Here is a 27971-nt window from a genome sequence, read left to right on the forward strand (position 1 = left end):
TTTTACCTAGAATAAATACTTGAAACAGAAAGTTTGTACAATGATACTGAAATAAAACAAAACATTGTAAGGCTAACCAAGTCTTCAAACTTTAAAGCACAAAAATAACTTTCTTCATCTACCTGATTATGCTGATGAACTAAACCGTGCTTTACATATCCAGTTGATAGGAGACCATCCCTCATGATATCTCTAAATTGTAAATGTCCATGAGCTCTAGCTGTTCTCAGGCATGCCATCAAGGCTCCAAGAGCACCTCTGGTATTGCAAGAGCCTAAAGAAAAAATAAATAATTTCTGTTGTATTGACACATTACGGGTTGGAATGTCAATACTCTACTTCAGGGATCCCCCACCTTTCTAGTCTGTGGGTGACATCCTAAGAGAAGGATCTTCTCCTGGATCCAATCAGGTCCCCCATTCCTTATTCCAAGTACCGTCAGAAACGGCTCAGAGAACCAACAGCAGCAGTTCACTAAACCACTCTGAGAACCACCACCAAGCCATGTAGCTACAACAGCACCACAAACCTTTTAATCACTGCCCATTGTAATAAAAATATTTTATGAAAAGTGAACTACAAAGCTTACTGATTTGTTTCCTCTACACTTGTTGTGTGCAAGTGTTTATAAGAAATATGAACAAAATATACATAAATACTGTAGAAATTTATATGCATTTTATTACTAAAAACTAATAAATAAGGAAACTATTAGGCAGGCTTAATTTAAAAAAATACAAGTAAAGCTGGAGTGACATTTTGTTTTATGGTAAGGATGTGAAAAACATAACTTAAAGTGGAGAAGCTCTTATATATGCACTCAGCCATCACTGTAAATTCCTCTCAGCTATGCTGAGAGCAATTTAAGGAAAGCCTGGAATTTCTCACCCTGCCTCTCCCACTTATTAATTCCAAGAAAAAAAAACAAATCAGAAATCATATCTCTACAATTGCTGCAGCTTATCTAAACATCTGAACTATAAATATTAAGTTTATTTTCTTACCAATATTAGCATCAGCTGAAGCCTGAAGAATTTTAATCATGTAGCTCAGACTGCCAGGGCTACATTTCAGTAGTTTTGGTAAATAGTAATCTATTACGTAAGTAGTTTGGTCAGGATTTCCTTCACACAATATTAAAAGAAGAGGAGATACCCATGTGTCATGCCAGTGATTAATCCAGATGGTTTTTTGAAATGCAGATATTAGATGACTCTTGTGATTTATAAACATGGTTTCCAAAAGATCACTTGCATAAGGTGCAAGAGTCTGATCACTCATTACATCCAAGATTTGCGCTGGGATTGTTCTGTCCACTGTTAAAATATTTTCGACACCCACACACTCCACAAGACAGCCAAGTGAAGCATATTTCCCTTTAACATGCCATTCTAAACTTAGCAAGCTCTCTGTCAACATTGACAAGAAAGGGTCTGATTTTACAACAGATCCTTTAAGAGTGGCTTGGTGTATCCGCAGGATATTCTTGAATATCAACTTGGCCTGGTGTCTAACAGCATCCAAAGGATGTTCCCAATGCGTGTACACATATTCCAGCAGTTTCCCAGTTGTGTTGGAGTTTCCATTAAGACTGCACTTCAGATTTTGGGAGCTTGATTCAAGGACATCCAATGCTGAATTAGTCCAAATAGCTAAGATTCTAGATAAAGATACTGCCATATTGGATTCTTTTAATCTTTAAAAGAAGAAAGAAAAAAAATCTGCAGTGTTCCCATTTGTCATTATCCACTCAGTATTACTTATTAAATATTGTTTTACATTTTTTAAGCACTAAAAAACATTAATTCATAATATCCCTCCTCTGCCTTCCCCTTAGGCAAGTAAGGAAACAGTGACCACCCACTGTAGGTGGGAAAACTGAGACTGAGAAGATAAGTGACAAGTCACACTGAGTCAGCAGCAGGATCAGAACTCAAATTCCATGCTCAGTCCACTAACCAGCGTTTCTCAACCTTTTTGATACCAGGGACCAGTTTGCTGCCTTCCTAAATAGCGTCAGGGAGATCTCAGGGACCGGTGCAGGTCCCCGCATCAGTTGTTGAGAAACACTGCAATAAACCACCCTCTCTTCTTTACCATGGATTATTATCACTGCTAGAATTCCCTGACAAATAGTCTTAATTTAAAAATAGCATTGACTGGCTATTTGGACTAAGCCCATAAGAAATTGAGTATTTGTTGATATCTGAACAGCTTTACTATTTTTCATATAATTACTTTACAAATAAAAGGATAAATGTTTTCTTTGTTACAAGAAAAAATTAAAAATTGAACAAAGTTTAGTAATGACGCAATGTAAAAAACAGTAACCACCTCCTTGGCCCCTTAGGTAGGGAGGATGGAGCTGGATATGGGATATATTTTAATAGGGATGACAGTTTTAAGGGTCATCAAGTACTCAAAGCTTGTATCCACATAATTCATCACATTTTAAGAGTTCCACTCCTTTTATTCTGTAAGAGAATAAGAATCTTTGGCAGAAAAGATGAAATCTAGCAAATAAGATTTACATTATGATGTAAGCACTGAGTCTGCCACACTTTCTCATATGGAGTAATCCCTTACTCCAACGCTAGTCCTACTGAAATCAAAAGAAAAATTACATATTTCCGCATTTCAGGAAACAGTGGAAAACTGTGAACACGTTTAGTCAATGAAATATGCAAATATTTTATTTATTTTATAATTGATATCATTAGGATTACTCAGAATAAGGTATTAAAGGTGGCAAAACTTGGACAAGAGTAATTTAAATTTCCAACTTTAGAAAAGGATATGGACTGCAGGACATTGTTAGTGGTATGGTTTCAATGACAGAAATGAATTTGTAAGAGGTCAGAAAAAAGTTAATAAAACAGCATTAAAAAAAATATAGACCTACTGTGAAGCCAAAGATAACAAAACCAACGCAATATCTAAGAGTAATTTCTCTCCATTTTCACCCATACTGCCATTCTTCCACTCTAACATGGCCAGCGCTCCATGACAAAGGAAGAGGAGGACTGAATCAGAGAGCTCTTCAGTACAGAGGTTCCCACAGCTGCTCACAAACCACTCTGGTACACTAGCACATTTCACTGAGTGGAGGAGCAAGTCACTGACCTGCAAAAGCAAAAGCAATTAATGCCAGTGTTACTGATTAATTAAAAATAGAACATTAAAGTACTTAATAAATGGTAGCAGTAAATATATATAGCTTTATTTTAAGAGAAGAAACATACTTACCAAACAAGGTAACTTTTCAACAGGCTCAAACATAGTCTTAGTAAAGAGAATGACAGCCAATCCTGAGGTAGTCTGAACAGTTGGTAAGAGACCTCCTTGTGATAGATAGAAAAAAGAAAACATTCTTTATTGTACAGTGCTTGCTCTATTTGATAGAAACTATTAGAACTGTAAATATGCTATTTTAATTTTTCTGGACAATTTACAATTGTATCTGAGCTCCTGGTGAGTATTAAAAAAATTAAAAACTTAAAATACTCAAATGAAGTAGGAAAATATTATCCCCATAGTACAGATGGGGGAAAACAGATATTAAGTGACTTGCCCAAATTCACAAAGGAAGTCTCTGGCAGTGTCTGCTATGCTCATATTATACATTTACAATAAAATATAATGTAAGCAAAATTTCTAAAGGAAATAGAGATGATTATTTATAAGAACATAAGAAAGAACATAAAAACGGCCAAACTGGATCAGAGTGCTGTCGGTTGCTACCAGTGTGGTACTCTGCTCTTCTTCGATGATGCTAACAGCTGGCTGCGTGCGTGTTCCCTCTGTGTGCTGCCCCAGCTCTGCGCAGATAGCTAACACAGCAGACCCCGAGAGAACCCCCAAAGACCACAGACTCTAGTAAGGTACGAAGGAAGCCGAACCAGGTTTATTGTCAAACAAAGCACAGTAATAGTTCCCTATAGACTCTACAGGGCATACTACGAATTTGTGCTCCCTGGCAATGGACACAGCTCAATCAGTGACGGGACACTCCACTGCCTCCTAGGCTGGACAAAGATATGCGCTCCGGGACCTATTTTTATACCGTTGCCAGACAGATTACTCATCATAGTTCAAACAAATCGATCCATCATGTTGTCCTTTTGACTCTGTCTTTAAGATGCACCTGCCTGTTCCTTGTTATGTCTGTGGAGTGTTCTGCAGCTGTCCTGGCACAAGTTCCTCTCATTAGCACTTATGTGTGTGTATGCACGTACTTCGAACAACCTTTTCTTGCCAACTTCTGTGAGTGGGACCTGCCTCTGGCTCACAGCCCAGCTTTGCTTATCACTGCCTGGAAGTACTTTGGTTCAGGCTTTACTTTGTTTCAGGCTTCAGGCCTCAGACTGGGCCTCTGATACAAGAATTTATGTTTCAGGGCCTCCTCTTACTACACAGACAAATGGTCCATCTAGCCCAGTATCCTGTCTCCCGACAGTGGCCAATCCCAGGTGCTCCAGAGGGAATGAACAAAACAGGCAATCATTGAGTGACCCATCCCCTGTCATCCACTCCCAGCTTCTGGCAATCAGACACTAGGGACACTCAGAGCATGAGGTTGCATTTCTGACCATCTTGGCTAATAACCATTGATGGACCTATCCTCCAATAAGTTATTTAATTCTTTTTTGAACCCAGTTATACTTTTGACCTTCACAACATTCCCTGGCAAGGAGTTCCACAGGTTGACTACGTGTTGTGCAAAGAAGTACTATCTTTTAGTTGTTTTAAACCTCAGGCCTATTAATTCCTGCTTCTTGTGTTATATGAAGGAGTAAATAATACTTTCTTATTTCACACCATTCACAATTTTATAAACGTCTACCATATCCCCTCTTAGTCGACTCTTTTTGAGACTGAAAAGTCCTAGTCTTTTTAATCTCTCCTCATATGGAAGCTGTTCCATACCCTTCATAATTTTTGTGGCCATTCACTATACCTTTTCCAACTCCAATATATCATTTTTGAGATGGGGTAACCAGAACTACACACAGTATTCACGGTTTGGGTGAATTAATTTAGGATTTAAATACGGTGAAATTATGGTATTTTCTGTCTTATTAGCTCTCCTTTTCCTAATGGTTTCTAACATTGTGTTAGCTTTTTTGACTGCCACTGCACATTGAGCAGAGGTTTTCAGAGACCTATCCATGATAAGAAAGAGATCTTGGAGTTCAGTGGTAACAGCTCATTTAGATCCCATCATTTTATATGCATAATTGCTATTATGTTTTCCAACGTGCACTACTTCGCATTTATCAACACTGGGCAACAAAATGGCAGATGAAATTCAATCACTCAGTTTTGTGAGATCCCTTTGTAACTGTTCTCAATCTGCTTTGGATATAACTATCTTATATAGTTTTGTATCGTCTGCAAAATTTTGCCACCTCACTACTTACCCTTTTTCCATAACGTTTATGAATATGTTGAACAGCACTGGTCCCACTACAGATTCCTGGGGGACACCACTATTTACCTCTCTCCATTTTCAGAATGGACCATTTATTCCTACCCTTTGTTTCTGATCTTTTAATCAGTTACAGATCCATGAGAGAACCTTCCCTCCTACCCCATGATTGCTTACTTTGCTTAAGAGCCTTTGGTGAGGGACTTTCTCAAAGCCTTCCTGAAAATTCAAGTACACTACATCCACTGGATCACCCTTGTTCTCATGTTTGTTGAAAGAAAGAATCAATGAATTCTCTCAAAGAATTCTAATATATTGGGGAGGCATGATTTCCCTTTACAAAAACAATGTTGACTCTTCCCCAACAAATCGTGTCCATCTATGTGTTCAATAATTCTATTCTTTACTATAGTTTCCGCCAATTTGCCTGATACTGAAATTAGGCTTACTGGCCTGTAATTGCCAGGATCACCTAGGGAGCCTTTTTAAAAAATTGATGTCACATTAGGTACCCTCCAGTCATCTGGCATAGAAGCTGAACTAAATGATAGATTACATACCACAGTTAGTATTTCTGCAACATTGCCATATGTGCTTCTGATAGCACAATCCTGTATTTATTTGGTACAAATTTTTTGCACACATAAAAAGGTCTGGCAATGCTCACTGAAGCTATTTTTTAAAGTTTGAAAGATAACAGAAATGCCATTCACTCATCAAAAATATCTATAATTGATAAGTCTCATTTCTCCCTCTGTAAATTCCGCTCATTCTGATTGATGATAGGAGTAAGGTTGGGATTTTAGTAAGCTACCAAAATCAATACAACACTCAGTGACTTAAACTGAAGGAGGACAAGTCCAAAAGACAAGTTTTGCAACAAAGAACTATTTCAGTTTCTTACTAAGAACAAACTTTATAGTATTTAAAAACTGCTGATACTTACCATCCATTAAAAAGTTTGTGAAGCTCTTCACTAAACCACACATACTTTGCCAAACAAGAGAACTGGGTTTCTTCCAAAGACTTCCCTGAAAATTTTCTTGTACTTTCTGTAGTAGCATCATTGAAACTTTAATGGCCATCAATAAATCATGCATCAGTCGAGTTTCAGCAATACTATTTCCACTAAGCTTTCTGAAAAGGGAAAAAAAATACAAATAAAGTTAACTAAAATTTGTATTTCCCCCAGGCAAATATTTTGCCAAAGTTACAGAAAAGAAAGTTACTTACTTTTTTCTATCCACTGAGAATATTATAAAAATAAAACAGGAAGCTAAGTCCAAGGCATTTTCTTTTTTTTCTTTTAAAAAACAACTCCTTGCATGCTGATTCAACAGACGCATAAACTTTGTGAACAAATCTCATCAGTCTTCATATTGTTACAATCAATAAGATTAATCACAAAACAGCCACAGACATTTCAATTTCTTTTGATATTTTATCTAAGTCAAGATAACTCGTGCTGTAATTATTTTTTAACAAACCCGGAACAGGGAAAGTCAAGTGGAATACTAAAAACTCAACATGGAAAAGATTTTATTCAGCCCTTGCTATGTAAACTAAGGTTCCATTCTCATTAATATCAAGAAAAGAATGGACCAATAAGTGTTTAGCAAGCGTGCATAAGGAACATACAAGAGCGATGTACTGTCCCAACTTTCCAAAGAATCCCAATTCATTATGATGGAACTTGGGTTTCACCTTTTCAGTATTACATGATAAGTTAACTGGACAAACTCCTCTCTACTCTTCCAATATCTTTTCCTCTTCTACTATTAATTATGAAAATACAGCATTCAGATGTCTGTGAGGTGGGCCTTCTACCAACCTTCCCATTGAGCTGTGTACACAATAGCATGCAATGGAGTCTAGGGTATTCTCAATTCCACAGTGCTACTGGTTATAAGAGACATACACCATGACATGCACAACTCAACTGTAGATGCACAAAGCACATATAAGGCCCAACTTAGTCAGCTGAACTCCAATTTCAGTATGGGTGTGACAGAGAGGGGAGTTGACACAGTGTTTAATCCCTTTCACTGCCCCTAGGAAAGCATGATCCCCCAACCCGAAGTACAACTATCAAACAACTTATTGGGTTGCATCTACCAGATGCATGGTTACAGAGAAACCAGCAGTTTCAATGGTAGTCTGTGTTTAAAACGGACAAATTCTATTATGTCCTTTTTAGGTTCCTGGGTAAATTCCAATGACAACCACTTCACTAATCTGATAACAAACACTAAATTAAAACAAAAAACTCACATGGGAAATGGAAGACTACATTATACATATTTCTCTGTACAGTTTGGTTCAATGGTATTCATGAACTACACAGTTCAAATCCAATTTTGTAATGAAGAAAGTATGCACAACTTACAGGTCTCCCTTAAGATTGGCAGCTACAATACAGCCCACTCTATGCCTCTTATACTGCCACATCCTGGTTTTCTGTCTCCCGCCTTCCTCTACATTCCAGCATGCACCAGGATGGGATAAGAAACTCCTTACCCTTCTTGTTTTACATGGCATAGTTCTGAACATATCAACTTTATCACTATGGCATTTACATCATTAATGGATTTATGGTCACCAGAAAGAATATTCAGAGTCAACTGTATCTTCCGCACAGAGTGGACTTAAAATAGCTAAATTCATTTCACATTTAATTTCACTTGCCTGTTTTCCTCCTGTATTTCAACGAGAGACTTCTGCAGAAACTGAAGAACTATTAAAAATAAATTATAGTAAGAAATTATTTTGTTTAAAAACAGACTGAACTGCAAATATAAATTGGTCCCACATGTGTGTGTGCAGGTTCGTGCATGGACAGAAAAATTATTTGCCAAATGGAAGCAACATTACAACATTACATATCAATCAAGTTTGAACTTCAGTATAGTCTCATAGGAGTAGTTTTCAAAGGAAGTGGAAAAAATCCATAATAAAAATTGTACAATTCCCCTGGGCTGTGCAACCTTAAGTTATGCTGAGAAAGTCGATAGAGACGGTTCCAAAATAAGGATTGGCAGCTTGCTGGAGGAAAGGAACTCACTCACACAAGCTTTGCTCATGCAACTTTGCAACAGCCTGGGGTCTTCAAATCCGTGCGGCCTTGACTACTGGGCTGAATTTTCTCTTGCTGAGAAGGCCTAATCCTGCAAGATACTGAGTACCCTCAGCTCCCACTGAGATGCTGAACTGAAGTTAAAGATAGCTGAAGGCTCTGGAGCACCCCACAGGATAAGGCTGCAATTCCACAGGAGGCCATTAATTTTATCTGGACAAAGACCTAGTTTTCCAATATATCAAGTTGCCCTTACCCTATGGTCTAGAAATGGACTCTAATAAATGATACAGTAATTAACTGTGCTATTGGTAGATCAAATTATTCATCACTGCCAGTTCTTGGTTCTCTTTCTTTGGTCAGCAGAGGCTGGTAACGGTTCACAGATATCACATTCAACCTCAGGGTGGGGAAGTGGGAGAAAGAATGGCTCATGTCACTTAATAGCAATTCCTGCTCTGAAAAAGTTCCACTGAGATCTGTTCATTCAGAACAGCAATAAATGCAACTAAGGGAGTTGAAGATGGAAGATAAAAAACCATGGAAAACAGACGAATCTACCAAGTTCCAACTGTAATGGGGAAAAAGATCTTCATGCAATCTTTTCATTTCTGGTAAGCCCACTAAGAAGAGCTGTTCAAAAATTGTTTATATTTTCTTCACATTTAGTTTTTGTTGAATGTGAGTTTTCATAAAGGAGTAAGAGTGGGGCTTTTGCATATTTAAAATGTTATGCCTGTCTTAAGCTATTCTCAAGAAAACATAAGCAATCAAAAAAGTTACATTTATTGTATCTGCTACAGAAATAGCATAACCTTACCTTCTTTGAATAAATTGTTAATACTTGCTTTACCTGTGGGGGGGGAAATATATATTTCAATAAGTATGTGTTGGAAGCAATCATTTACTTTATCTCAATAAGGGTGAGGCCAAGACCATTATAAACAATACCCAGTTCCAAATCACAATTGAATAAGTTAAAAATATGAAAGATAATATTGCATGTCATCATACCTAGGCTGAAATTTTCCATACAGGAAGCAAGATTGTCCATTACTTTTCTGTACAAGGATAAGTCTGTAGTTTTTAGTTCTTCTTTAAGACAACGAACAAAACTGTGCACTGCTTCAGTCGTAATGTGTTCAGGAAGCCCATTTAGTGAACTACAATAGAATGAGATCAATATTAAAAAGCAGCCACAATATCAAAGTTGCCAAATTGGTGAAAAACTTAGGTCTGAGTCCTGCCACTGGGTCCATGCAGGCCTGTACTGAGTACCCATGACTTGAATGGGGTTTTGTGCAGGTGCAAGGCTGTACCCATGCAGATCTGATTACAGGACCGGAGTTTAAGGCATTTTACAACATTGAAAAAAATAAACACAAATGAATGCAAGTATAAAGATATTCAGCAGAAACAAGCCTCAGTTACATTACTCTAAGACACGAGGCATTTTTAATTACATCCAGAGGTACAAAGTTTGTTTTTAAAAAATTAGCTTCTCCCAAGCCTCCGTTACTCCTGAGGGAATTCTGTGCCAAAAAATTAAAAATTCTGCAAATTTTATTTGTCAATAAATAAATGCGTCTCCAGCATGGCAGTGGGGAACACAGGCCCCTGGCGGCATGGAGACGGGAGATCACCCTGAAGCCCCCACCTTCCCCAGTACAGGGACTAGGCAGTGAGGCTCCACCTGACCCTGAAACAGTGCTAGGGCTGGGCCTGCCCCAAAAGTACCCCGGGGCCCTGCCCTCCTGCACCAGGTATGTGAGGTCAGGCTCAGCCGAGCAAGATCCAAGTGTGGAGGGATCCAGGTGTGGAGTGAGAGGTTTCTGTGTGGGGCAATCTGGATGCGGGCAGCTCAGTGGGAGACCTCGATGCACAGGGGCTCGTTGGGGGTTCCAGGTGCAGAGGCAATGGGACTCCGCAGGGGATCCAGGTGAAGGTGGTTGGGGCTCAGCGGGGTGTGTGTGTGTGTGTGTGTGTCTAGGTGTGGGGAGATGGGGCTTGGCGGGGGGAGGAAAGTTGGGTGTGAGGGGCTCAGTGGGCTCCGCGTGCTGGAGAAGTGGGGCTTGATGGGGTTGGGGTCCAAGAGTAGCTCCTTGGGGATCAGTGGGGGGGTCTGGGTGTGAGAGGCTCATCGGAGGGGTCCAGGTATACAGCGGTAGGGCTGGTCAGGGTAAGGGTTCGATAGGCCTGCTTAACAGGGGAGCCCCAGCTGCTGTTGAGGGGACACCGCATGCCGGGCTCCCGGTTCCCCCGCACAATTGCCCTATCCCCTTTTCTTCTCCATCCCCCTCCCCTCACTCCAACATTCCCCTCCGCCTGCCCTGTTCCACCCCCATGACTTCCCCACTGCCTCTTTCCCCCCATCCCCTAAACCCCTTCACTCATTCCTCCCCCCTTACTCAGAAAACAGAAAGGCTCCCAGCACACAGAAGGGGAGCACGATTGGCACTAAGACCCAAGAGGCAGCGTTCAGCTGCAGAGTCAGCAGAGCCCAGAAGCAGCATCCTTCAGCTGGGCAGCTCTGCGCTTGCAGAAATAAGGGGCGGGGGGCAGTGGCATGTAACCCTGTATGTCCCCCCATGCCTCACCTCTATTTGGAGGGGGGGAAAATCTCCCCCACAAACTGCGCCCACGGTCGTCCCCCCGCACTTCCCTCCTGCCGCGGCTTCAATGAGCCACTTTCAATGCTGCTGTTTTCAGCAGGCAAGCACAGGAATTCTGCGAGGAGGCCACTTTCTGCAGGCGCACTGCCACACAGAATCCCCCCAGAAGTACTCTGTGGTAACTGCTCCTTCATCTTTTTCACCACTCATCTTTTCATTTTCTCCCATGCTGCCCCTTTGACTTTCAGCAGCCTCCCTCTCCTCATCTCTTCTAACACCGTAACCCCCTTCCCCTTCCCCCCCCCCCCAAAAAAGTAGAGAATCCTCACACAAACATTTATTACATTAAATCCTTCAGGGATTATCACTGCAAGATTCAGATTCCTTGTCACCCAATGTATCATGTGTTTAAAGTTGACTACCATCCTCAGGGCAGGGAGCTACTTATATATAGGACGCCAAGCACTCACTCACACTTAAATATAACTAACATTATTTCAATATTCAGTTGTCCCCTAAATTAGTAGGCTATAAAAGTTACTTTTCATACATAAGGAGAGAAACCATAGAAGATGGGACAGTATTTCTGGTTGCAAACTATTTGGATAACTCATAGGAAATCAAACTAGTCAGGATTTCTCCCCCAAACATTTAATTTAGTGTATACACCTTGAACACTAAGAAAATTTACCTCTCAGACTGTGAAACAAACAAGGAAACAATAGTATCCACAGTATTAATCTTAAAAGTGTATTTACATTAGATTAAATTAGATTAGATTAAAAAAGTGTATTTAGAGTCTGATCCTGTAGTCATTACTCAGGGAAAAATCCTGATTGGAATAAATATCAATTTCCCCTGATTAAAGGCTGCAGTATCAGATCTTTTATCATATTTCACTGAATTAGTGTTTCTCCCACCCCATTATCACATTTCCATAGTTTAACTGCAAGACTGACCAATGTGATAACACACTGATAATGAGGGAATTCATAGAACATAAGAACAGCCATACTTGGTCAGACCAAAGGTCCAATCTAACCCAATATCCTGTCCTGCCAATGCCAGATGCCCCAGAGGGAATGAACAGAACAGGTAATCATCCAGTGATCCACTCCCCGTTGCTCATTCCAGCTGGAGAAAAATCTAGAGATATCTCCCTATATACCCATTTCTTTACCTATAACAGAGTTCTACATTGTGTCAGATTGATAATTTGACATCATCAAATAAGCTCCTTAAGAGCACTGGGCATTTCTTTTGACATTTAGTCTTCAGAGTCATAAAACAAATCTCAACACAAAACAGAAGAGCTATTAACCTCGGGCTAAGGGAAAGGAACTTTGATCCACCACCTCTCTCTTGGAAAAGGGGAAACAAAAGAGAAGGAGCAATGAATACACATCACCTAACTATGCTATTCTGAAACATCTGTAACTATGAAGTGCTCCAGCAAAGGGGCTTCCACGTGGTCTTTTCCTTCTGTATTTTGAGAACAGACAGCAGGGAGGTAGACCCAAGGGTCTTCCACTGTTCACTTATGCTGTGAATATCTGACTAGAAGTAAATGCTGCTTAAACAGCATTTATTTGTACTGGGTCCCCTCTACCACTGTTACTGCAATGCTGCATGGGGATTTAATTTACTGAAGCACCAGGAAATCAGCCCTCCACTCAGATATCTCTGCATCCACATCACTAGGGATTATCCCTACAGCTCCCCTAGGATTTGAGAAGTTGGGATGCTACACCTCCTGCTCAATCTTCTTTCCTGCTTCCCATCCGAGGAGACAACTACTTGGATTCTCCACCAGGTCAAACTCTTGGAGGTTCCTGACCCCCCTGTCCTTTTCCCATGGGATGGAACAACCGAACGTTTTATTTGTTCCCACAGAATGCATTTGGACTGCTCATTACAATAACTTATTTATTCAGTGTCATTCATCCGATTTGAGGTTTTTCCTTGCTATAATATTGTTCTCGGGAAGGGGGGGGAAATAAAAAAAAATAGAAGTAAAGAGGGTCCAGCTCCCAATACAGATTTTAAAAAATTAGAAATATCTGGAGAATCAAAGTATGTCTCAAGTAAATTGGAAAGCAGAGAAGACAGCAAGATTAATCTCTACCTTTGCTTTACATTTTATGTCCAAAACAAAAACAAACAAAACAAAACAAGCAACCTCTTAAACCACAACATAGAAAAAAAATGAAAACAGGTAACAAAGGTCTAGAAAAGCTAGCAAACACCACTGGAGCAGAAGTGAAGGTGGCGAGACAGCACCAGAAGAGTGCGCACTAGTTAAGAGAGCTGATCCCCAGGACATCCAGTAAGATGCGCCGCAGTGTGGAGTCCCACCCCGTCACACACTGGAATCCAGAATACTGTACTAAACACAAATGTATTTAATATCTGCCAGCTTTACTACTTCACATCTGACTGGACAATAGCTGATTGTTCTGTAATTTGCTTTTTTATATTAATTTTGTTTAATCGCACAAGGTTCCATTAAAATATAGAGCTATTAGATTTAGCGCCTCGCCCCTTTTCTAACTCAGAATTCAAATTAAACACACAGCATAATATTTTGTTTCTATGACAATGACCTATTTAACTTTATTAATTTAAACCTATTAAAATATTTTATTTAATATGACACATTCTAATTTAATTTTGGAAGTATAGCATATATGGTTGTCAGCTTTTCCACTATCAACCCTTATTTATTGGGGTTTAGAATAGCCAAAAAAATTCCTTCCTATCTTAAATCTGGCACATAGTTCCTCACAATGGAAAAGGAGTGGTTTTTAAAGCAACATGAACCAAATGACTTTCAGTGATATTGCTTTTGTAGAAAACAAAGTGGTTTTTTTTTTTAAATTAAAATCTATTTGTTGCTGTATCCAAACCAAAAATGTCATTTTAAAATGACATTTGGAAAACATTTAATGAATTACATATAGACAAAGGGTAAAACTAGTCTTAAATTCTTTAATCTGAACTGCTGCTTTTGAATACAGCCGTTATATTAAAGGAAATAAGTGGAGCACGTATCAGCTTAAATTCCCATATTGCTTACTTTGGATTCCTTTTTTAAATAGTATTTAGTTGCCTTTCCTTAATGTTTTTAAAATTACTCCAAACCAAGACTCTGCAGTATTTGTTCAATCTCCTAGGATAGTATGAATAAAATCCAGGGGTGGATTAAAACTAAGTAGAGCCTGGATATGGATATCTCAAAATTTAACAGGCCTCTAAAAAACAGTGAGGTGCCCCTGTATAAATTCTTCCCCACCCTCCCAGACCACCTACCCCAGAACTCCTTGAGATTTCAACCCCCCCAGCAGACTCTTACTCCCCATGACTCCTTGGGCTTCTTGTTCCCTTCTATCCCTTCGGTAGACGCAAAAATGAAATTCTGATCTCAATTAAGTCAATAGGTGTTTTGGCAGGATTTCACCCACGGTTTTTTCACTAAGTCACTGCTGCACCAATTCCAAATCTCAAGCATCACACCTTAATCTACAGATCACCGGCAATAACGAGACCCCCCCTTGCAATGAGGCCGGTAGGAGTCTAGCCTGTATAAAGACCGAAGGATCAGGTCCATGCAGCTACAGAATTAGGATCAGATGCTGCACAAAGAGGTGTGGAGTTGGACTTCTGTGCTTGCATGATCCTGGGTCCACCAGCACACATTACATCACAAAATCAAGGCCTCAGGCTGTAATCCTGCAACTAGCTGCGTGCATATAAGTTCCCATGCCACACAGACTCCCAATGATTTCAAATCAATGGAGTTTTGTGCAGCTACAGGAGGGGCACCAGCACAGAATACACTGCATAACTGAAGCTTTATATTGTATGCTAGAGCACAGAACCTCTTACTGCTTATGTTTTGGGGTGTATGAAATTAAGACACTTAAATACAGGATCCCAAACCACAAACGTATTAAAGGTGTAAAATTAATGAAAACCATAGTATCTCCACAATATCAAAGCAAGAGCATGTGCCACCATAGCAGCTATCATAATAAAATTCTTCGTACCTAGATGGAACACAGATACTAAGATTCATCTTTGACTGTGGAAATAAGTTTTATTTTCTACCCAAATGTCTATTTTAAGTTATATTTTAATAATATAAAGTCACATGTATGTTACTTCTTTATGTTTCACATTCTATCATTTTTAGTCATGGAGAATACCTCCAGACCATAAATCAAATAATTTACTTAATAAATAACTCATTCATCAACCAGCATAAATCTATCATTTCTACAGAAGCCAGCTAATTTTAAGGCAGAAAGAACGACAACGCATGTCCTTATTACAATAATAATGAATGTCAGTAATGGAACTATAATACAATAAAGTACTTGAAAATTAAGTGAAATATTCTGCGGCAGCGGACATTCCTACTTAGCTAAAATTGTACTATTTTTGAAAAACAAAAAAGGGGCTTTTATTTACTATCCAATTTGTTACCTTGCCAACACCTTTTTCAAGGGATTCTTTGCACCCAGTGAAAAATACATCACTCCAACAATATCCAAACAGCATTTAATCATGGGGCTACACGCAGAGTTTCTATCCATCTTCTTCAATAATGTCACAATCTGTGATCAACAAATTAAAAACCATACAGAGGTTAAACTTTTGTTTATGTACTCATACATAAAAGAAATGAAATTCCCCTTTATCTAAAATTTCATTTTGCCAAATTTAAAAGAATTTACTTTACAAGTTTCTGTTTCTGCCACTAAATTTCAACTGTCAGAATAAAGGTTCAATTTTTTTTCCTGTTCTGTGTTTTTTTTCTGTTGGCAGACACCTCGCATAATCTGATTTCAGAGGCGCTGAGCACCTCCAGCTCCCACTGAAGTCTATGAGCATTTCTGAAAAAACAGACTAAACTTTTAATACATTTAGAGAAATACGGACTGCTCTTTTAAACTGATCCTAATAATGTTTAAAACGTACAAGACAAGTGTACATTAAAAATAGCTGTTGCTACTAGGTGCCTAGAAAATTATCTCAGGTATCATGATAAATTAGCAGTTACAATTTACCATTAGTTAACATTAGCGAAGTCTTACCTGTTTGATACAGTAGATTTGATGGATACCATCAGACAGCTGTACACAGTGCAACAGCAGAGAAGCCAGATTTTGGTCTTCAGCATCTGCAAATGCTACATTTTATTTGGGAAAAGAAGCTCTTTTTAATCAGGAACCACATAATAAATAGTAAATTGATTTTCTGAACCAGTAAACAATTCATAATTATATCATATTTGTAACATATCACTATTGTTTTATACTTTTCCCTCTACACTTAATCCGTCTCTTTCTCAAGCCTTTCATCATCATACCAATACTTTACACTTATAAGATTACATTACATGTTCAATACATTGTATAGACCTTAACCCTTAGCCAAGTTCTTTACAGAGCAAAAATGACAGCACTTATATGAAAACAGTAGATAAACATTAAAGCTAAAATCAACCCATTATTATTCTGCAAAAGAATCTGTGTGGATATAACAGAGGTGGGCAAACTATGGCCCACGGGATCATCCTGGCTGGCCCCTGAGCTCCTGGCTGGGGACGCTCCCGGTCAGGCCCCTCCCCTGCTGTCGCCCCTCCCCCACAGCCTCAGTGTGCCGCACCACCAGCGCTCTGGCCCACCAGCGCTCTAGCCTGCCGCTCCTGCCAGGCGGCGCGGGCAGCATGGCTGAGAGCTCCTGCCACTCTGAGCGGCATGGCAAAGGGGCAGGGAGCAGGGGGGTTGGATAAGGGGCAGGCGGTCCCGGGGGTAGTCAGGGGACAGGGGGATTGGATGGGGGTGGGGATAGTGGTCAGAGGGTGGTTGGATTGGGCAGAGGTTGGGGGGGGTTGGTCAGGGGGGCGAGTCCCAGGGGGCCTGCCGGGGGTGTGGATAGGGGTCGGGGCTGTCAGGGGACAGGGGGGGTTGGATATGGGGTGGAGTCCCCGGCGGCAGTTATGGGAGAGGGGTCCCGGGAGGGGGGAGTCAGGGGACAAGGAGTGGGGGGGTTTAGATGGTTTGGAGGTTCTGAGAGGGGCAGTCAGGGGGTGGGAAGTGGGAGGGGGCACAGGCCAGGCTGTTTGGGGAAGGCACAGCCTTCCATTCCCAGCCCTCCACACAGTTTTGCAACCCCGATGTAGCCCTCGAGCCAAAATGTTTGCCCACCCCTGGGATATAAGAATGTACTCCTACACATACTTTTACAGAATATAAGGAAGTGATCCTGAAAACACACACTTACGCACAATATTCATGTAATTTTTGTAAGAAAATTAAAAACCATGCTGAAAAAGCTAAATGGGAAGTTCAACCAGACAAAACCTAATGCAAAAAAAAAAGCAAAAGGAAACAGAAAAGCCAGTTCAGACCTCATTTTTAAAAAGTCACTTGGAGTGACTCAGAAAAGGGCCAACTGTAGAGCTTCTAAGATTAGAGTATGTAGGCAGCAATCCTATAAAGAGAACTGCATAGGTAGACCACAGCACCTAGCCACTTCTGTGTGCTGGTCAGGGACACAGTGCCAAATTCAGGAGAAAACATTCATCTTGGACTCATTTTGGTGGGCTGCCTGTTCCCCGTGTCCCTAAGGCCAACAGTGTGTCATGTTTTACACAAGAGTTTTGGGGAGACGACAAGAAGCAGCAGCCCAGACCTAAGGACTAAAGGACCTGCTAGCAGCAGATTTCCTTTCCAGAACACAAGAGTGATATAGCAGCAGGAGGGAGGTGTTCAAGTTTCTCTCACTCTACTTTAATTGATCCAAAAACAGAACTGTCATTAAGACCAAAAACTCGGCAAGATTCAAAAAGGGACTGGACATGTACATGGACAACAAGACTATCCAGAGTTATTGTAATAAGATAAAATTTTTGGAAGTGATATTAAACCACATGCTTCAGGGCTCAAGCCATTCTAACAATGTAGTCATTTGGACTCCAGCTGGAGATCTACACTGCAATTTTACAGCCTCGCAGCCTGAGCCCTGCAAGCCCAAGTCAGCTGACACAGGTCAGCTGCAGATGTTGAACTACAGTACAGACATACCCTACGATCAGGGTGGAATCTAATGTCAGAAGCAGATCATCCCATATTTGATTACTGTGCTGTTTTTAACCTTCCTTAGAAGCATCTGCTTTTGGCCACTACTGCCAAGATATTAGACTACATGGACCTCAGATCCATGTGTTAATTCCTGTGTTCCTAATTGTAAGCTACAAAGTCAAAATACTCAATAATATAAACATATTTGTCTTTATTACTAATGCCTTTTACAAAGACTGCTGAAAACTTCTATCACATTTGATCACCAAATGTACAACATTTCAAAAGTATCTGAACTACCTCTTCAAATCAAATTGGCCCTGGAAAATCCAAGAATCATAAGAAATACATGAATGCCTTATTTTGCAGTTATTTAAAGTCTCCTGTATGTTTTTCTTTTTAGGAACCCTCTGCATCTTTATCATAGTCCTAAAAGGTCCATTCATACTTTAAATCATCCATTCACACCCTTGAGTAATAGCCAAGATTCTTCAGAAGGAGGATGGACTAGGACTCCTTTGAAGCCTGTCAAGCTAAAAAGCCTTTTAAAAAAAAAAAGTTATTCTCAGGAACAAATAATTTAAAAAAATAAAAACAAAAAAATAAATTTTAGTAGGTATTCAGGTAATTTTACAAACAGACAAATTGCACAAATTAATTTAGGGAAAAAATAATACTTACACTGAAGTGTTTCAAGCTCTTGGCACTCAAGAACAAATGCATCAACTTGAATTTCTTTCTTCTTCTTCAAAACCATTTTTGTTTGATTAAAATGTAACCTACTTTAAAAAAAAAGTTTAAACTTTAGGACCTGCTAAAAATACGGTTTCAAAGTATAATTAATTCACAGTTTCCTTTTTAGCTATTAACATTGATCTTCATATTTTCCCTAAAATAGTTTGTCCCGATCCATTGTAATCTCCACAATCATTTTTACAGGACATGTGGTAAATTCACTGCTGTTTCATTTTGTCACTTTTAAGCACTTCAAGATTTTCAACCAAATTCAGGGAGGATTCATGACACAAAATAGAAGACATAAAACACAGCACAGGCCGTCTGTACTACCACTTATGTCAGCAAAACTTATGTTGCTCAGGGATGTGAAACCCCCTCCCACCCCCGAGCAACAATAAACTTTGCCGAGATAAGTGATACTGAGCTCCTCCCGCCGACATAACTACCATCACTCTTTACAAGTGGTTTAATTATTTCGACAGGAGAGCTCTCTCCCGATGGCATAGAGCAGCTACGTGAGAGATCTTACAATGGCGCAGACGCATCAGTACAGCTGTGACACTGTAAGGTCTCTAGTGTAGATATAGCCACAGTCAACACGAGTGGATGAAAGATGGCAACTATATAGCAATTTATACTGCACTCATCACCCTGGTACCTGAGAACTGTAAGCCCTTGGAGGGCAGTTGGGCAATGTAATAGTGGCAGAAAACAATGATTTTGTTGGGAGAATAAGAATTAAAGAACTAAATTTCAACTGGCCAAGGTCCTATCTCACTAATTTTTAAGGTCAGCTGGACATGTATAAATGGGATATGAAATCCACCAGGCAAGGTCTTTTAGAGATCTACCAGTGTAGAGATGTCTGGGTTTCTAATAAAGAGTGTTAAGTAGCAAACAAGTGACTTTTCACCGGCACTAAAAAGATGTTTTAAAGCCCAATTACATGTTATTTGATGCAAAACTTTAAGAATTGGAAGGTACATGTGATTGTAAATGGGGCACAGAGCCTCTCAGTTCGAGGTTAACAATTCAAAGTTTAGTTTAGGTTGGTAATGACCAGAAATCAGAACCATCCAATGGCAGCTTTATAGTTTCTGTGAAATGAGATGGTAGTTTCAGCCTCGCTCAAGGTGAACAGTCACCCACTTCACAACAACTACCAGACTTTAACCCCCAAAACTATTATAACATGTAAGCAAACAAAATTGGTGAGTAAAGTAAACTATTCTCTCACCAATAGTGTTGCCACCAGATCCACAAACGGACTTAGGTGCCTAAATCTCAGATTTAAGAACCACTGTGATCCCTCACAAAACCCTCACTTGGTTGCTGCCTAATCCTGTAGGTGCACAAAGTCACTCAACACCTATGTTTTCACCGTAAAAATCCTCTATGTGCCTAAGTAGCTACCTTTGGGCATTCTACAGCTGCTTCAGGCAGCCATCTGGATGCCTATCACATGCCTAAGCCCCAGCATGATCCTCAACTCTGGATAAGATATAAAGGGAGGCAGTGCTGCCTCCTCCTCTGTCTAATCTTTAGCCCATTGGTTAGGGTACCCACCCTGGCAGGAGAGACCCCAGTTCAATTCCCCTTCTGCCCAATGAGAAGGGGGTTGAACAGGGATCTTCAAACTCTTAGATGATTGTTTCAACCACTGGACTAAGGGATATTCTGATGTGGGTGCCTCATTCTATTTTAATTAAATCCTTAAATATTAATTGGGGCACAGAGAGTGAGAATCACTCTACATTCCAGTGATTAGAGCATTCACCTGTAAAGCGGGAAACCCCTGTTCAAATTTTTCCCTCTCATTAGCTAGATAATTAGCACACCCCAGTTGAGTACCCTAACCACCAGACTAAGATTTATAAAGTAGGCTTCTTCTTCCCCCACCCAGCTGTTCTGCATTGAGTGAGAATGCCACCTGGCTAACAAGAAATGGCTTAGCCGCAGAGAGGTTTCCAGCTGTGGATCGCAACCTGAGCATTTCCCCACAGCCCAGATGTCACACTTAATTCTGTGAGAGGGGCAAGGCTTAGGACATACCCTTTACATCAGCATTTTCTATTGGCTAGCCTAGGCAGCTCCCCATATAACTTACTGGCTTTTGCAGATCCCATTCTCTAGTACCTACCTCTCCCCACGCATTGCATAGGAAGGCTAGGCAAGTAACTCAGGTTTTGTGGATTCCAGTGATTTTCAATGCACCTAAAAGTTAAATGTTACTATGCTCAGCATCAGAATATCTAAGTCCCTTTGTGGATCCGGACTCTGGTTCCTCCATATCAGTATTGAGGCAGATTATCAAGGCAGTGTGGGGAAGATTGTATTGCTACTGCCTATGACAGGGGTGGGCAAACTACGGCCCGCAGGCCGGATCCGGCCCATCAGGGCTTTGGATCCAGCCTGCGGGATTGCCACCCCCATGGCGCCGCGGGCCTAGCACCACTCCTGGAAGCAGCCGGCACCACGTCCCTGCGTCCCCTGGGGGAGGGGAGGGCGCAGAGGGCTCCGTGCGCTGCCCTCACCTGCAAGCACTGCCCCCCACAGCTCCCATTGGCCTGGAATGGGGAACCGCAGCCAATGGGATCTTCAGGGGAGGTACCCGCAGGGGAGGGTAGCCCACGGAGACCTCTGTCCCCCGCTTCCCCAGGGGCCGCAGGGACGTGGTGCCAGCCACTTCTGGGAGCAGCGCAGGGCCAGGGAAGACAGGGAGTCTCTCTCAATCTAGCTGCGCCCCACTGCCTCCCTGGAGCCGCTCAAGGTAAGTGGCGCTGGGCTGGGAGCCTGCACGCCAAATCCCTCCTGCACCACAACCCCCTGAGCCCCCTGTCGCACCCCACGCCCTACCTGCACCCCAACCCCACTGCCCTGAGCCCCCTCCTGCACCCCAAACCCCTCCTGCACCCCAAACCCCTGCCGCACCCCAAACCCCTGCCCTGAGCCCCCTGCCCTGAGCCCCCAATCCCCTGTCCGGAGACCTTTGCCACACCCCTTCTGCACCCCAACCCCCTTCCCTGAGCCCCAAGCCCCTGCCCTGAACCCCCTCCCACACTCCACATCCGTCACAGAATCATAGAATATGAGGGTTGGAAGGGACCTCAGGAGGTCATCTAGTCCAAGCCCCTGCTCAAAGCAGGACCAATCCCCAACTAAATCATCCCAGCCAGGGCTTTGTCAAGCCTGACCGTAAAAACTTCTAAGGAAGGAGATTCCACCACCTCCCTAGGCAACGCATTCCAGTCCTTCACCACCCTCCTAGTGAAAAAGTTTTTCCTAATATCCAACCTAAATCTCCCCCACTGCAACTTGGGACCATTACTCCTTGTCCTGTCATCCGCTACCACTGAGAATAGTCTAGATCCATCCTCTTTGGAACCACCTTTCAGGTAGTTGAAAGCAGCTATCAAATCCCCCTCATTCTCCTCTTCTGTAGACTAAACAATCCCAGTTTCCTCAGTCTCTCCTCATAAGTCATGTGTTCCAGTCCCCTAATCATTTTTGTTGCCCTCCGCTGGACTCTCTCCAATTTTTCCACATCCTTCTTGTAGTGTGGGGCCCAAAACTGGACACAGTACTCCAGATGAGGCCTCACCAATGTCGAATCACGTCCCTCAATCTGCTGGCAATGCCCCTACTTATACATCCCAAAATGCCATTGGCCTTCTTGGCAACAAGGGCACACTGTTGACTCATATCCAGCTTCTCGTCCACTGTAACCCCTAGGTCCTTTTCTGCAGAACTGCTGCCTAGCCATTCGGTCCCTAGTCTGTAGCAGTGCATTGGATTCTTCCGTCCTAAGTGCAGGACTCTGCACTTGTCCTTGTTGAACCTCATCAGATTTCTTTTGGCCCAATCCTCCAATTTGTCTAGGGCCCTCTGTATCCTATCCCTACCCTCCAGCGTACCTACTACTCCTCCCAGTTTAGTGTCATCTGCAAACTTGCTGAGGGTGCAATCCACACCATCCTCCAGATCATTTATGAAGATATTGAACAAAACCAGCCCCAGGACCGACCCTTGGGGCACTCCGCTTGATACTGGCTGCCAACTAGACATGGAGCCATTGATCACTACCTGTTGAGCCTGACAATCTAGCCAACTTTCTACCCACCTTATAGTGCATTCATCCAGCCCATACTTCTTTATGCACCCTGCACACCTGCTCTGAACCCTCTCCTGCACTCCAACCCCCTGCCCTGAGCCCCCTCATATATGCCACACCCCTCCTCCACCTCAATTTCCCCACCCAGATGTGGCCCTCAGGCCAAAAAGTCTGCCCATCCCTGACCTATGCTATTGTGTGTATCTGTGAACAGCAATACTTTCACAAAACAATGACACAGGAGTGTTCCTTTTTGTAGATTACAGTGATTTTTTCCAGTGAGACTGTCTGAGAAGAACCCAATAATTTAAACATAGTTATGCCATCTTTCAGCTGGCTTGGTCATTGAAGGTGTAGAGGAAGGGTCAAATTGTCTCATTTGAGCCTATAGAAAAAGAATGAACCAATCTTGTCGTTGGAAATCCCAAGAATTTAAACAACACTTCCATACACTGAGGGATAATCTGACTGATCTCTTCATTTCAAAACAAACTTGAATTTACTGTTAAGGGAGGCAATGGATAGGGCACAGCACAGGGGAGGACAGGACAACTAAGTCTCATTCTTGGCTTTACTATCCAAATCACTTGGGATGAGCTCCACAAAGAGACTCAGGCATTGAAACACTGAGTGTCAGAGCGCCTAACTTTAAAGGTGCCTAGAAAAGTCACAGGATCCACATTGCCACCAGCAAAGCTGAGTAAGGCACCTAGGCTCCCTATGCAATGAATAGGGAGAACTAAGCACCTTAGCATGTGATCCACAAAAGCCAGCATGCAGGGTGTGGAGCTGCCTAAGCTAGCCCATGGGAAATGCCGATGAGAGAGGTGTGTGCTAAATGCCATCCCTCTCACAGAGATTGGCCTGAGTGCAGGCTGCAGGAAGTTGCCTATCTTTGCTTGAGAACTGGAACCTGTCACCTGGAGTCAGTCAGTTTAGGCACCTACACCACTTCTTGTGGGAATGAGTTAGGTACCTGCCTCATTACACAAAAAATGGCCAGAGGAGGAGGTGGTGATGGGACAAGAGAGAATAGGAATAACGAGAATGGGAATAAAAAAAGAGAATGGGAATAAGGCTATAATCTAGTGGTTAGGGCACCCACATGGGAGGTAGGGGACCCGCTTCAAACCTCTTGCTCCAATCACTCATTATTTATCCACAGTGGAACAGCTTCAAAAGGAGAGACCAAGAGAGCCCCATATAAAAATATCTCATAGCTCAATGGTTAGAGCACTCTCCTGAGGGATGGAAGACCCCTGTTCAAATCCTTTTTCCCCTTCTGGCAGAGAGGGGAATTGAACCTGGGTCTTCTACAACCTAGGCAAGTGCTCTATCCACAAGACTAAATGTTAGAAGGTGGGCAGCACCACCACCACCTCCAGCAAGATTTAGGATGGGACCTGATTCAGTAGGCACTGAAGGCCACCTACTGGCTCAGGCCCTACACACAACTTAGGTGGCTGAAAGTCTATCTTCCCATTTTCTAAAATCACTCTGGGCTTAGATGGGAAACAGACATCCAGATGCCTGCAGTGAGGCAGCAGAGGGCATGACCCAGGCTCTAAAACTTAGGTGTCTCTGGAATTTTTACAGTGTAAAGTTAGGTTCACAGTGAGTTTTGGCACCTACAGGGTTATGCAGCAGCCATTTAGGAGCTTCATGGACTGCACTGGTGCCATACACAGGGACTTAGGTGCCTAACTCTGGAGTTTAAGCACCTAAGTTGTTTTGCGGATTGCACCCTTTGGCAATCTGAGCTGAGAGAAAGGTTATCAGTAAAACTGGGTTAATAAGACTTACTGTTTGTAAAACACTTTGAGAGCTACTGATGAAAAATGCCATAAGGGCTCAGTATTATTAAAAAAAAAAATTAAACTCTTTCCTTTCAAAGTTAGGTTTCTTGTATCCCGTTTACTTTTCAGCTGCTAGCTGGCCAGATGCAAGTCCCAGGTTGTACCAGTTTCTATTCTCCAGATCAGCAGCCACTTTCATGCCTTATCTACAGCAGGCAATTTAATCTCCATCATTTGCCACCAGTGCAATTTCAGGTGATCACAATGGTTAGAAGACACAGTGGCAAAAGTGCCTGGTGTCCACAGCCTATACTACTGATGCTACCAGCGGAAAACTATAGTATCCTACTTATCACATCATAATCACTGACAGCAGGGACTAATAAGCCAGATGCAACCTCCTATGCCAAGTCTACCCTAGCAATTTTTGAGGTGAATAATTTGTGGAGAAAGAAACCATGATTTGGGACAGGAAGAGTATGCTCCCAGAGAAGAGATTGATTTTATTTATATTAAATGCATAATATTAGTGCAAATCTATGAATGTGAAAGAGAAAAAGATCATGACTGAAGGCTTCAGTAACTCAGCCAGAGGGTACAGGTCTATTACAGGAGTGGATGGGTGAGGTTCTGTGGCCTGGAAAGTGCAAGAGATCAGACTCGTTGATCATGAATGGTCCCTTCTGACCTTAAAGTCTATGAGAGCCCAAAACTACTGTAATATTTTAAAAAATTATTAAAGTTAAAGTTTAAAATCAATTTTACACAAGTTAAGAAAGAGGGTACTGTACATCTGGGGTCAGGCTTGAGTTATGAGAGGTACTATACTTCCACAGCACCTTTCATTTAAGCATCTTGAAGTTCTCTGCAATACCAATTCTAGAGATAGGGAAACTGAAACACACAGCGAAAAGCTAAATTTCCACCTGGCCTCAAAATGTACTCTGACATGCATACCCACTCAGTTGTGACCAAAAGTGAGATTACTTCTTATGTAGCCAAATGCCTCAGAGACCACATAGATAAAGATCTGGCCCTAAACAAACAGGCCAAGATAAATAAATGACAACATCATGGAATAGGGAACACCCAGCAATCTAGCATTGCAGTCCTTTGCTCTTCACCTACAACATACACCTTCCAGTCACCCTGCAGGCAAGGAAATGAAATGCGAGAGCACCAAGGAATTAACACTCTCCTTCTCCCCATCACCAGAAGAAACTGAGCAGGACCCGTGCCCCCACTCCCACTTTCTCCCCATCACCAGGGACAGAGGCAGGACCTGTGACTCCACACCCCTGGGGCATTTACCCCCCATCACCAGGGAAAGGGGCTGCACCTGCGCCCCCCACCTCTCTGGCGCATTTACCCCCCCCCATCAGCTGCGCCCCCCAGCATATGGGGTTTCACTAAGACGCGCCCCCCCTTACCCGATGGGGACGCTGGCCCTGCACCCAGTCTCTGCTGCCGCCTCCTGGCCACCCACCCACACTGCCTCCGTCCCCAGGCGGGGCTCGGTCAGGTTCCGGCCGGGCCACGTGTCGTCCCCGCTGAGGAAGGGGCGGGAGCTCCCGGGCCGGAGCGGGAGAGGGAGGAGCCGAGACGTGGAACCAAACTGCGGCAGCTGCGAGTGGCGCACGCGGGCCTTCTGGCTTTCGGAACGGTGACTGACTGACAGATCTCGCCCGCCAATTACGACACAGACACTGCCCTTTGGCCTCCAGGCGAGGCGGGGCTTAGAGTCCTTCCCTTAGCAGGATGAGCTCCGAAGCTAAGCAGTGCTGCTAAGGGTCAGTACGTGGATGGGAGAACTGGCAATCAAGCGTGCTGAGGGCTTGTCTACGCAGGAAACTTATGCTGCACTTATCACCATGGTATCTGAGAACTGTATGTCCTTGGAGGGCAGTTGCCCTTTACATCTTTTACTGATAGATCCTTAGACTGAAAGTTCCTCAGTCTCAAAATCAGTGGATGAAAGCTAGGACCTATATAGAAGTGTAAGTGCCTGCAGCAGCACATAGCTTGTGACTGTTCGTTAACAAAAAAACAAAAATCACCCCCAATAGTTACATAGCTTTTCTAGTATGGCCCACTGCTTAGTGGGGTCAATGGTGTGGAGTGCCTTGCAGTGGTGGTACTGGGCACTGTGCTACAGGCAGATGGTGTCATTTTTAGAGTTTGATATAAAAATCCATTCCTGATTGCTGCAGTAGTCAAAATTGGCTCTGAATTTCATTCACAGAATCCCTGCATCAGACATGTGGACCCCGACTTTGAACACATCTATTAGAATTCACCTCCTGGTCTCTGTCTTCCCAAGATCCGCTAGGCAGCGGTAGATGTTGGTTTGTTCCAAAACCTAGGTTTCATTTGAAAATCCTCCATGTGACATTTCCATTAGAATTACCTGTATTGTTTTTCCATACAAGTTGAGGTTTTCCAATTGCAGTGTGAGTGTAAATTCAATTAGTGCAATTTAGGCAGCCAGTTTTGAATATTTGACCCTACTGAAATATCACTGCAGTTGCAATCAGCACTGACACAAGTTAGAGCAATGGCTCTCCATCTTTCCAGACTATTGTACCCCTTTCTGGAGTCTGATTTGTTTTGCATACCCCCAAATTTCACCTCACTTAAAAATTACTTGCTTACAAAATCAGACATAAAAAAGTGCCACAGTACACTATTATTGAAACATTGCTTACTTTCTCATTTTACCATATAATTATAAAATAAAACATTTGGAATATAAATATTGTACTTACATTTCAATGTATAGTATATAGAGCAGTATAAACAAGTCATTGTCTGTATGAAATTTTAGTTTGTACTGTCTTCACTAGTGTTTTTTATGTAGCCTGTTGTAAAACTAGGCAAATATCTGGATGAGTTAATGTACCCCCTGGAAGACCTCTGCATATCCCCAGGGGTACGTGAACCCTTGGTTGGGAACCACTGAGTTAGAGCACCCTCTTTAGACTGGAAGGGCCACTAAGAATATGTTTTCTCTGAAGGGTCTTCACTATGCATGATGACTAAACTTCTATGTTTTAGACTGATGCTTTTAACTATTGTTAGATTACGCACAACAGTGGATTGGTACTTAAATAGAAATCATATAAGTT

The 27971-nt window shown here is 42.1% G+C and overlaps 1 protein-coding gene across 8 annotated transcripts in view; it reads right to left on the bottom strand.

The window, feature by feature from the left end:
* Positions 1–26491, bottom strand: part of THADA (THADA armadillo repeat containing) — a 288683-nt gene extending 262192 nt beyond the window's left edge. For 6 of the 8 annotated variants that reach the window (XM_073339063.2, XM_073339067.2, XM_073339068.2 and 3 more), the window contains exons 1-12: positions 26277–26491; positions 18883–18983; positions 16210–16304; positions 15599–15729; positions 9516–9664; positions 9322–9354; positions 8114–8162; positions 6375–6565; positions 3247–3341; positions 2903–3123; positions 1005–1696; positions 123–274 (exon numbers count right to left, since the gene is read on the bottom strand). In XM_073339063.2, coding sequence (XP_073195164.2) covers positions 123–274; positions 1005–1696; positions 2903–3123; positions 3247–3341; positions 6375–6565; positions 8114–8162; positions 9322–9354; positions 9516–9664; positions 15599–15729; positions 16210–16304; positions 18883–18958 — 1884 coding nt within the window. In that variant the 5' untranslated portion in view covers positions 18959–18983; positions 26277–26491. The remainder of the gene's footprint in view (positions 1–122; positions 275–1004; positions 1697–2902; positions 3124–3246; positions 3342–6374; positions 6566–8113; positions 8163–9321; positions 9355–9515; positions 9665–15598; positions 15730–16209; positions 16305–18882; positions 18984–26276) is intronic. The other 2 variants (XM_073339064.2, XM_073339066.2) reach the window with 2 other exon arrangements.
* Between the last annotated feature and the right edge of the window lie 1480 nt (positions 26492–27971).

The sequence above is a fragment of the Lepidochelys kempii genome, chromosome 3 (genome assembly GCF_965140285.1).
Source record: "Lepidochelys kempii isolate rLepKem1 chromosome 3, rLepKem1.hap1, whole genome shotgun sequence".
In the NCBI taxonomy this organism is placed as follows: domain Eukaryota; kingdom Metazoa; phylum Chordata; order Testudines; family Cheloniidae; genus Lepidochelys; species Lepidochelys kempii.